A 12,466-nucleotide genomic window follows, 5' to 3' on the forward strand; every position below is an offset into this window, starting at 1 on the left:
TAAATTTTCTAAAATCTGCAAGGTTAAATTGCATGTGCAAAACACGGGGCAGCTCAGTGGCAACATAACAATGGGAAATTGTAAATTCTTTGGACAATTTCTCATTTTGAGCATGTTAACGGCCTGTTTTGCACACACAATATATGCACACCTCCAGGTTATAAAAAAAACAATTTTTTGGCCTTGATTTTCAGTGCTTGGGCCTGCCCTCTTGCTACGTTTGATGTCTCGGAAAAGGAACATAAGAGAAATGAGCCACCCGTTTTGTTTCCTTACTCCTTGCTGAGGAGAAGTGGGACACAGCAAAGGAAATGAGCTTCTACTGTGTTTCCATACCTCTTCCTAAGAGGAAAGACATGGCTTGACTTGAGTGCCCTTTCCCAGGGGTATCATTCTTACCGATAGTCCCTTTTTTGCTGGCACTATCTTGAGGCTTGGGGTCCTAGTTAGCTATTACCTTGTTCTGAAGACTTGGAACAGGACAGAAGTTGCCTTTGCAGTCCTGCCTTGCACTAGCAAGGGCCACTGCCAATCTCAAGTGTGTTCTATAGGCTGCAGAAGCTGCCTGTCTTTCTAGTCCTCACTGGCTTCTGCTACCTTCTTGCCACGTGCCTCACTGCTACAATCATGTGGGCTCCATAGCAGGAGAGAATGCTCTGGTAGCTGTCCTGGGTGGCTGGACAGGTGAGAAAGGAGCAGAGACACAGGAAGCAGCAAAGAGTAGGGGATGAACACTTTAATGGGGAAAGAGAGGAAGTGTACATGGAAGAAGATCGGGAAATCTGCGGGAGAGGGAGAAAGGAAAGTGAAGGTATGGGAAGGGTGAGCGAGGGGGGAACTTCAGGAAAGGGGAGAGGGCATGATACCAGGGAAGTCAGGGCATCATTGTGGGGAAAGAGAGGGCTGAAGTGTTGCCCATATGTGGTGCAAGGGGGAGGCCTAACATCTACCCCTCCAGGGGTAGGGAAGGAGGTAGCCTGTGCTCAAACTTCCCTGAAATACCAGAGGACGTAGGAGCTTGCTAGACATCTCCATAGGCAACGCGGGCAAGTGGTAGGGAAGGCGGGGGGAGGTGTTTGCAAATAAAGGAGAATGAGAACAATCTAAAAACTACATCCGTTTTCAGACCCCAATGCTGGATATTCATATAAAAATAAAATTAATATTCCCATCACTGACTGGAGCCTAGTGGCCCAGACCCCCAGCAATTTGTTTCTGGAAAAAAAACAGTTCAAATGCTGGCAACTCTGGGGGAAGGGACATTTCCGTAGGCTCTGGTGTCATACCCTCTCTGCGAATCTTAGTGTCACCCTTGCTAGATACAAGGAAAAGGGGCTAGCTGCGGCACTGGAAGAAGGGTGGTTGTACTACATGAGCTGTTGAAAGGTTTCTAAATCCAGCTGAGTGCAAGGAGCACCATCTCCATCTCCATTGTGAACATTAGGGGACTTTGAACCAAGCCCCCATGCAGACAGCTGTAGAGATAAAGAAAAAGTGAGATTTCTTTTTTGTGGGAAAGTGTTCTAAGAAAACATGGTAAGAAAGCTTTGGAATTGTTTACTTTAAATAGGGGGTGAATATTTTAATAAACTTAAAGTTGTGTTCTTTTGTGTTCTTTTAAAAGTCCTGCTTGTTCAAGTCCAAGCAGCCTGGGTTTTTCTTCCATATTTGCATATTAATACAACCTGCAAGTTGATTTGAATATCAAGTCACACCCCCAACAAGCCCCTCCTATGTAAAATCCACTACAGCTTGTGCCTGATGGAAGCCCCAGTTGTACAGATGCACAGTTTGTGGATCATCATTGCTCTCAGACGTGCCTTCTCAGTCAGAGAACAAAAGGGTATCATTAGAAATACAAGCTTCAGAAGAAACATCTGTTGGGCTGCAGCTACCCATAATAAATCCTATTTTGATGGAAGCAAGGGTCTGATCCTGCACCACGGGTTAATAATGCTTTTACCATTCATGGGAGCAGGATTAGACCACAGCTCTGCATTTAGCTCTTCCTCATGATAAGGTGTTTTTGCAGCACATTTGGTTCTTTTAGACACTTTTCTGAAAAAATAGTGATTTGGAGGTCTCAAAGACTTCAGAGGAATGTACAACCTCTTTCAACATCCACCAACGGAGGGCAGCCTTCTGCTGCATGTATTGGCTCAGATAGTCAGGTAAGGCCAAGGAGCGCACAGTGCAGTTCACGAGGGGATGTGTAACAGTAGCCTTTGCACTTTCCTGATATGGGGCTAGACTCCCGGTGTAATATTTATGCTGGTACCAAGTATCAGAGGGGTAGCCATGTTAGTCTGTATCCAAAAAACAACGAGGAGTCCGGTGGCACCTCAAAGACTAACAGATTTATTTGGGTATAAGCGTTCGTGGGTAAAAAACCCACTTCTTCAGATGCCGGAATTCATTGGGACATAAGGATTTCCCAGCCACACCTCTTTGTCAGCAGGAGCTAAGGGAATGCTACCTAAGTTCTGTGCCACCACAGGTTTTCCCCTGGTCTAGGGTGATGCTCCCAATTCTACCATACCAGCTTTCAAGCTGTTTTGGGTTGGAGTGTACTGCAAAGCAGCCACAGTCCAGCACAGCATCTAGACAGGGTGAAAAACAGATGAGGAAATGACATTAATGTTAATGTCGTGCAAAAAGTTTCTATCAAACTAAATTAAATACTCATGGTGCCCTATTTTAAATGCTGAGATAGTCCAAGACATAACTTTGTGTTTAAAGTACAGAGGTTACTAGCATCGTCATTTTCAGGTTTGAGGTTCCCTAAGCCCACACCATTTTGAATAAAATGTTAATGATTGCAGAGGTCTCTCTCATTTTTAAGATTATCTGGTACCTTGCCCTGTACAACCCAGTAATCTTAGCAGCCTTGCCAAGGTGCCATGAAAAAGCACCAGCCCAGACAAAATCTACCTTTCTGCTCTTGATCACGATGAGTGGTGATAATGAAGGAAAGGTGCTGTAGTCATACACAAGAAAAATTACGTACTCCAGGCAAGTGGATAAGTAGGATTTTGCAAGACCAACTCCTAGTTTTCATGAGTCATAGTGGCTGTAGTTCCATGCAGATCTGCACACTTGTTCAGAACAAGCACAGCTGCCAGCCAAAGGAGTGAAGTGGGAGGAAAAAGTGGCTGCGGGTGCGACAGTTGGCTAATCAAAGTACAGTACTTTGTTTTTCCACCAAATACAGGGAATGAATGAGTGATGTTCTTGATTTTTAGATCAGATAATATGAAGAAACAGAGATCCAGCCTTGGGAAGGCTTCTGTCAAAGAAGTTTACATTTCCAAAAAGTGACTTTGCAAGGAGCAAAAGTTCTAAAATCTGCCTGTAATCTAAGTAAAGGAGTCTTCTGACTCATTCTTCCCTCACTTTCATTGACAGTGCAGTTTAACTAGTATAAAGCCTTGCACTAGAAAAAAAATTACCGGTATCGCTATGTCAGTTAGAGTTGTATTTTTTACTAATATATCAGAATGAGCGCTAGTACGGACACAGTTCTACCAATAGCAAGATATACCTATATTGCTTATTTTGTTCCTGAACCAGAATAAGCTAAACCTGTATAAGTACTTTTATACTAGTACACTATGGTCTGGTCTATACTACCCGCCTGAATCGGCGGGTAGAAATCGACCTCTCAGGGATCGATTTATCGCGTCCCAACGGGACGCGACAATCGATCCCCAAATCGGCGCTCTAACTCCACCAGCGGAGGTGGTAGTAAGCGCCGCTGACAAAAAGCGGCAGAAGTCGATTTTGCCGCCGTCCTCACAACGGAGTAAGTCGGCTGCAATACGTCGAATTCAGCTACGCTATTCACGTAGCTGAATTTGCGTATCTTAAATCGACTCCCCGCTGTAGTGTAGATGTACCCTATGCTCAGACCTGGCAAGTTGTACTGCTTTAAAGATACTGTTATATAAATTAAATGTTTATATATATAAATATACTGTTATATTTAAAGCAGGACAGATTTGTATGTGTAGACAAGCCCTACTAGGAGAATTAGGTCCTTAATTGTTATATCGAAATGGTCAAACTTTTATCTGAATTAATTTTCTTGCACCATGAAAGCATTGCATCAACAGAACTATAGTTATGGTTCACACAGCATTTTCCTACATATTAATTATTTTCAAATTTATTACCTTTGGGCTGAAATTTCTCATGCTCATTCTCATCCCAGAAGACTGACTGGGTATTTTTTCTCCATTCCTTAGCACCTTGTGCAGTCATTTACACAGTGTAAAGCTACCCTTCTGATCTGGTAGCATTTTGTACTCACTTAAGTGTAAATGGCTACACATAGTGCAAGGCAGCAGAGAATTGAGTCTTGTGAGTTTTCTAAGTTTGTTTGAGTAGGGTGAAGAAAACCTATTCAGGTGACTTTAGAGTTAACTCAGAATGGAAAAAGTTTTTCGATCATTTAATGAAAAAAAAAAAATCAAAATCATGCAGATACTGTCCTGGCACTTGGATAATTCAGAAATGGTTTGGGTTTAAAACTTTTGACTTGGCAGGCATGTAGTCCTCAAGGAATGCATGCTTTGCTCAATCTGGAAAAAAAAGAAATTAAAAATGAAGGGAATTCTGTTCTGGTATAGATGAAGAACAGTGTAAGGGCCGAGTTCTCCATTCTGTTTTTCACTGAGAACCTCTGCTGAATATTCTGAACAGAGCTGGATGAGATTTTTCAACCCAAACCTTTTTTTGGCAAAAATAAAGATTTGATGTTATTGAAACATTTCGCAAATTTGTATCTGTTTCACTCAATTGTTTTGGTCAGGAAATTCCCCCAAAATCAAAATGTTTTGTTTCAACATTTTCTTAAATAAAACATAATAACTTTGTTGGTTTGAAATTATTTTTTGTTTCAAAATGTCCTTTAGAAGGCCCTGCTGATGTGGTTCTGCTGTGTGGGAGGAAAAAGAAAGATTTAGCGAAGTCCACATAAGGGGTGCGGAGTCCCTAAGCTCCATAGGGCCCAGCTGCTCAGTGGCTTTGCAGCACAGATTTGGGAGTGAAGTGGGGCTGGGAGATCTGCTTTTACACAGTTATCCTCTTGCCCTGCCAGGTAAGATGTGAGGCAAGCACTGAGGAGGTTGTATGGCTCCACTGCTGCTCTGTGGCTTAGTGAAATGATTCCTTTTCTCCTAGCCCATGAGGAATACCCCCTCATGCAGTCTGGCTGCCAATGCTGTGTGTCAGTGTTAGGATTTGGGCCGAAGTGGATGCAAAGTATAGTTATGCAGCCAGATACACACTGCTGCAAGGTCACTTATGCGTTCTTGGGAGGTGTGAAAAATTACTGATGAAATTCAGGTATAGGCTTCCAGTTCAGTTTCTGACGCTGCATTTCTTTACTCTGATTACATAGTTGATGCACTTCTTCAGGAAACCCGCTCCACATCAGGAGAGAGTATTTTAGGGAAGGAATGGAGAAAAGAAACTAATGCTAGGAGTATCTATACAAATATGCAATTGCATTCAAGAAACAGAGTTATGCCTCCATTTCCCCATCTGTACAATAGGCATAATGATCCTTACTCTCTTTTGTAAAAAGTGCTTTGAGATCTATGGATGAAAAGTTGCAATATACAGTAAACACTAAAAATTGTGATATTAAGTTATTAATGTGTGGGGGTATTTTTCTTTTTGGACGCAGGAGCTGTGAAGGGCGAAACATTAGATACAGAACATGCAGCAATGTGGTAAGTGAACCTTACTTATGATTGTAATGCTAATAGCATTTATTTGTAATTAATATAATTATGTAAAATAAGTAAATAATAAAAATTGGATGGTAGTACTAATAATGTAATTATTTAAATAATGCTGGTGCCATGGGAATACTGTTATGTACCTCACCATTTCTAGAGCTAATTTGGAGGGTATGGAGCAGGCGTGGTAGAACCATGATACTAGCATCATTCCAGCCATGATTATTTACTTCCTTTATAAACTGGACTGAGCCCATGAAGCATGGAGAAGTGGATTCACTGTTCTGTATAGTTAGTTTGGTGGTAGAAATGGCCTGGTCCTCTTGTAGTCCTTACTTTGGTAAAACTCTTACTGACTTGAATAGGAGATTTGTCTGGCTGCAGGACTGAGCCCTAAAGGACTGACTTCCACAGAGAATGGGAGGAAGTTGGTGACTGAAGAGAAGTGTGTGTGTGTGTGTGTGTGTGTCTCTCTCTCTCTCTCATTCTTCTGTTCCTCCCCAGGGTTGAAATCCCTTTGAACATTTTATTAGGGTGTTTTGCAATGGTCCCTTGCATTCACCTATAATATTTTGCCATTGTCTGCCATTCTAAAGGTTTTCAGTTATATCTGGTAGTGAAATGCAGTTTTCAATACAAGAAAATAAGCATCTCCAACTTCTCTCAGCAGAACAATAAGCTATTTACACTGGTGAAAACAGAAGCAAAGACTATAATGTGAAAAGTCTTGTATTATGCTAAAAATTGTAAAAATTCCAAAATTACCTGGGTCAGCATGAATTTCATTGGTAAAAATGGAAATTAAAGCCAGTCATGCATTCGGTAAAAATTTCACACCTCACAGGGTCAGATGCAGAGGCCTCTCAATGGGAGCTATGTCTGAGAAACAGCAGGGTAAAAAACTGAGTAAATTCCTCTGGATTTGGCTCATGTTTTTCACAGAACACAATTCACCAAGAATTGGTCATTTCTGCACAGCTCTAGCATCCCCATGCAGAGAGAATCATTGTCCCTTTTTCTTTCACTTCTGCTTCAGTCAAAAATTGTGCGACTCCAGGGGTTTTCCTTGGGTCACTGAAATCTTGCTTCAGTCTAGACGTGTGCTTGCACTAACTGACAACAACTTGAGCAGTCAGTAAATAAGCCTGCCTGCTGCTTCATGGGCCGTTTTCCAACTGTGAGGCACTTACACTACACCAGGACACTGAAGAGAGCAGGAAGGTTAATTTGTGTCAGTCAAGCCACATAGCTGTAGCTCCATGGAATATGACATGGAACAAAAGGAAGAGACACTGTCGAGGCTGATAGGCCTAAAATTAGACCCACTGGCTTTAGTTTGGTTTTCAAGTGCATGCACATCATGTCAGCCCTCCTGCCTGCCTGCCTGGCTTCTGTAAGCGTTGAGGGAAGCGAAATGTACTAGGATCCTGCTCTGCATGGGTTTGCTGTTGCTGGATCACCCTTCTGAGAAGCTGTGATTTCATGTAGATTACAACCCTGGTTTTGGAGTTGCTGAGCTGATTTTCCAAGACAGGATTTTTTTGTAAATGTTATTTTTAGGTTAGGTTCAGTTTTGGGCCTGTGGACCTGGATGGTTTCTCTTCAGAATAAAAGCTCCTGTAGTTTTGCCTAGAAGTAGGATCTTTACTTACCTAATACTTAATAATATTGGCTCCAAACTTCTGATCATGTTAGTAATGTAAAATTCTCTTGATTATCCAACACCAATTAACGAGAAGTTAAACTCCTGGTGTGAAATCCAGGCCCTACTGAAGTCAGTGAGAGTTTTCCTTTTGATTTCAGTAGGGCCTGGATTGACTCTAACATGAACTTATTCTGAAGAAGGTGCAATACTGAATTTTCCTCCATTGTTCACTTATTGTCAATAAATAGATAGGTTTTAGAAATAAACCTAATTAGGCCTTCTAGATTCAGACCTTAGTGTACTCAGACCTCCACTGTGCTTGCTTTTGGCCATCTGGATGGTCCTAGCATCTGACTGGAATGCTCAGCATACTTGATTAACAAGAAACAGTTTCCAGATAGTCATGTATTTAAAGAAAAAGCCCGATGACCTCATGCAATTACATGTCTATAGAGTGGATACAAATAAGTGTTTTCTATTTACCTTTTCACCATTTTGAATCATTTTAACAAGTTGGGATGTATTCCCTATGTCGCTCTGGTAGTAGGATATCCCTAATGTCTTTCAGAATAGTAAAAGAGTCGTATGTTTCTTGTGAACTATAACTTCTGTATTTGCATGCTCAATTATCATGAGTATACATGTAAATCCAATAACTGGTCCTGCAAATGGCTAGTTACTCATATAACTTACTTATGTATCCAGGTACAGGAATGTGGAAACACAGTTGCATGTGCATTTTTGCTCAAAAATGTCAAGTATCCAGCTTTGAAACTTTGTTCCATAAAAACCTGGAAAACAGAAAGCACCATCCTGGATGAACATTCTGCCTCTAGCAAGGGCTTTCAAAATCCATAATGAATCTAGCCTCTTCTTCATTATTTAACACATGGAAAATTTCCTTTCTGATTCTTGCAGGGATCAACTTATGCACGAGCTTTGATTACCACTATGTTAGCATGGATAACTTCATGGATAAAATTAGCCAGTCTTTTTATTTGCTGCAGAGTGTAGTTATCTCTCAGAGCTCACGTGCCTTTGTTTATATGACTGTCCTCTCCCAGAGAAAGGCAGTTATAAATGCTAAAAGCAAACTCTTTATTTGGGGGAGATGAAATTAGAGAACTGGAAGTGTACTTCGTGGAGTTTGGCAATGAACACATTTTCACAGACATTATCATTTGTAGGATTTTTGCCACAGCTGTTTTTAATTCATCCTGAAATTAGATTACAGGGGAAAAATGTAGAACGGGAAAAGGGAGAGGAAAGGAAAGAGGAGAGAGAGGTGCATCTGTTTCTTCAGTGACCTGTATTATTCTTCTGAGAGCCCCAACCACAGCTGGGGGCTGTGAGAGAGGTTGACACTGTTTTCTAGAAAGCTTTTGAGCAGTCCTGTAAAGGAACACATCTGATTTGGCTTGCTTACCAGTTACTGCCTTATGTCTATCAGAAACTAGAAATATTATGAATATGAAGCCACATGTGTAAATATTGAAAGTAAGAATGAAAGAATCTGATGATGATTTGGGTTCTTAATTATTTTAGGAAACATTTTTGTATAAATACTAATATTAATTCCAAATATGGTTCCAACCATTGTAGAAATTCTGGTGGGGGTTGAGAACCCAGTTGGGTTTTTTTAGAAAATTATTCTGAATGCAATAAAAACATGTTTTGTTTGATAACTACACATCTTATGGTATGAAAAATAAACAAACATTTTAAAAAGTGACATTCACTCTGGGTGCAATTTCTGGAGTTGGATTCTTCTGCAATGCTGCATTGTGAGCAGATTATAGATGGATTTTTTTTTCAGCTGATGAGTTGTGCCTTTTCTTTCCTTCAGTCAGTTTCTCAGCTACCAGATTCTCTCTTATTTATCATATTCAGGTCATCATTCAACCTCCTGTTCTCCCTTTCTGTCTGCCTCTCCCTCACCAGCCTCTCACCCCCCACTGTCCACTGCTTTCTCTGTCTGATCCAAACATCCACTGTCCCCAAAATTCAAACATTTTTGCACAGTTGAAAATGTTCAGATTTGTCACGAATACTTTTCATTTTGATATACTGCTTCTTGGCTCTAGACAGAAACAGTGATAAGCACTTGAGCAGGTTTGACATTCCATCCTGTTGGATTGGTACTTCCCACGAGCACGCCAGTATGTTACAACACACTAAAGAATCATTCCCAGATATTGAACACCACAAATAAGGCTCTTGTGGTGTTTTCCTCAAATGAAAACAAGAATGTGCCAGAAATCCCCCAAGAATGTCTATATTTGTAATACCTTTTAGATCAATTATACAGACCCAAGATTGAACCTATGGATGTTAGTTCAAACCAAACCTTGTGAGCGTTGCCCATAACCACTTCCCCCTAAAGCCTATCTTCTTTACTTGGCTACCTCACAACACGTACATTTTTAACAGTAAGAGTAATTAACCATTGGAACATGTTGTGGAATCACCATCACTAACAATTTTTAAATCAAGATTGGATTTTTTTAAAGGAATTATTTTGGGGAAGTTCTGTGGCCAGTGTTATGCAGGACATCACACTAGATAATCACTGTGGTCCCTTCTGGCCTTGGAATCTGAGTCTATTTATTTGACTACACCACCTTCTGACTCCCATACAAACTTCCTCCATTCCTGCTTCTTACCATGTGCTCCTTTTGTGTAAACAAGCATCAACACCACTGTCCAGTTTTTAAAAGGGGCAATGTTGTTACATAAATACACTTCAAAATATCAAACCTGTAAGGGATGTGAAATGTTCTCAGACGGGTTATACTGGCTTGTACCTGTGGGCAGCACTGTCCTTGCCGGAGGGAATGTCAGATCTGTTCAGGTGTTTAGCACTGTTTAGTTTTTCTACCTTCCTGTGGCTGGCATATCAATAAAATCTTTTGTAACAAAACCACCTAGATTGGGGCTTTATTACAAATGTAGGCATTTTCCTTCACTTGGATGATTCTATAAGCCACTTGCCTAGGCTGCCAATATGTGCAAACTTGCTCATATGAAGAAGGCAACCATAAGCTAACTCGAATCTCTTTATTAACACCAACTTTACTTAAACTTCCTGAGTAGGAACTGAATTATGTTTTAAATGACAGTTCTCCTGCACTCAGACCACTTATTATGGCTACATCCCTTATTGTGGAAGGTGTTTGGTTTGTGTTTTTCCTCTGGACATGTACATTTTCAGAAGTTATTTTCATAGTAACTGCCTAAGACTTAGTTCTTTATGTTAGTGAACAAGTGCCATTAACTATGTTATTGTAATGATAGATGCTTTAAGGTCTGAATTCGTGTCTCCCTGTCATCTAGCAAAATAACTGTGATTGTGCACAACCGTTGTTTTTTTAAGGTAGGCTTTGTCCTAAATAAATATATCAAGAAGATTGGCAGGGCAGACTAGGGGGACCACTGCAGGTGTTCTTCTCTGTCCCCTCTACACAAGAGGCATTTTAGGATTCTGATCAGACTAGAATTGATCTGGATAATTTAATAGGATTTGTTTTCAGTTTTTCTGTTCAGTCTTTCATTTCAAGCCCTTGTATTTCCATTTTCTGTGTAAGCACCGTTGTAGTATATTATTCTATCATACACCCTTCAGACCACAAAGTGTCCAGAGTGGCATATTGAAGATCACTCTGCAGCTGGAGAGAATCTTGTTTCTCAACACAGCTGTGCTACTCAGCAAGAGCCCAAAGCAAATTCAGGTTGCAATCCACTAACTAACATGAAATAACAAATGAAAGAGTCTATTATAGGTGATTTGATCTGTATCAAATCAGTGATTCTTTACTGAAATAGAGTAATTAAATGTGCAGTAAAGTATGAGAAAAGTGTCACCAAATTCCCACCATCCCAACCCCTGAAACAAACACACACCCCGGAGCAGTTCAGTTTGACAGCATGCTACCTACGTTTATACCATAACTACAGTTGTGAGTATTTTCGTAATAGGTAGAGGCAAACTCTTCTTAGAGGGTTAGGAATTAAAGGTTGTGTCAGAGAATTGGATATGTAATTTTCTCGAGATCTTCATTAATTTATTTTTTTGAATTTTTATTCATGACTTTTTGGGTTTGACCTCAAATAGTCAGCCACAAGCTCCTTATTTGGTATAAGAAGTTGAATGTTGTGCTGTGCTACGTATCATTGGAAAGAAAACTCTCCTTAGACTTTGAAAAGCAGTCTTCATATATGAACTCAGGGTCATGATAATTTGGGAATTCTTAATCAACTTGTTCCTCAGGTGCTTCTGCTAGCAGAAAGACAAAGCCTCCCAATGTATGTGCTGTTGAGTTAGTGATGACTTTTGTATGGTATCAGTAGTGCTGTTTACAGAGTTACTGTACATCTGTAAAGTACACACTCATGTCCTGATCTCACTTGATAACAGAAGTGATTCATGTTTGTTTGGAAAGCTGTTGAATTACCACTGTGTACAAATAAGCAGCACTGGGAATGAAACAAATAGAAGTCTACAAACAAAGTACTGGCCCCCTGAAATTTTTTTTATCCTTATATAGAAACACCTTTGATAACCTGTTCTTGTCCCTCTGAAACAGCAGTAGATCAAAGTGCACTATGGAACTTTTAGCACATGGCAGCATGGTCCATATGAATACTTAAGGTATGTCTACACTGAATTTTAAAACCCACTGCAGTGAGTCTCAGAGCCTGGGTCTACAGACTTGGGGTACGTCTACACTTACCTCAGGGTCCGGCGGCAGGCAATCGATGTTCTGGGATCGATTTATCGCGTCTGGTTTAGACGTGATAAATCGATCCCGGATCGATCCCGGAAGTGCTTGCCGTCGACGCCGGTACTCCAGCTCGGCGAGAGGAGTACGCGGCATCGATGGGGGAGCCTCCCTGCCGTGTCTGGACCCGCGGTAAGTTCGGACTAAGGTACTTCGAATTCAGCTACGTTATTAACGTAGCTGAATTTGCGTACCTTATTCCGAAGTTGGGACCAGGCCTTGGACTCGCACTATGATGCTAAAAACAGTTGTGTCAATGCTGTGGCTCAGGCTGGAGCATGGGATCTGAAGTTTCCCCC

The 12,466-nt window shown here is 40.8% G+C and overlaps 1 protein-coding gene across 3 annotated transcripts in view; it reads left to right on the plus strand.

The window, feature by feature from the left end:
- ADAMTSL1 (ADAMTS like 1) overlaps positions 1–12,466 on the plus strand; it is a 697,981-nt gene that overhangs the window by 474,934 nt on the left and 210,581 nt on the right. For all 3 annotated transcript variants that reach the window (XM_054032714.1, XM_054032715.1, XM_054032716.1), the window contains one exon: positions 5,690–5,735. In XM_054032714.1, coding sequence (XP_053888689.1) covers positions 5,690–5,735 — 46 coding nt within the window. The remainder of the gene's footprint in view (positions 1–5,689; positions 5,736–12,466) is intronic.

This window comes from Malaclemys terrapin, chromosome 6, assembly GCF_027887155.1.
Source record: "Malaclemys terrapin pileata isolate rMalTer1 chromosome 6, rMalTer1.hap1, whole genome shotgun sequence".
NCBI lineage: Eukaryota > Metazoa > Chordata > Testudines > Emydidae > Malaclemys > Malaclemys terrapin.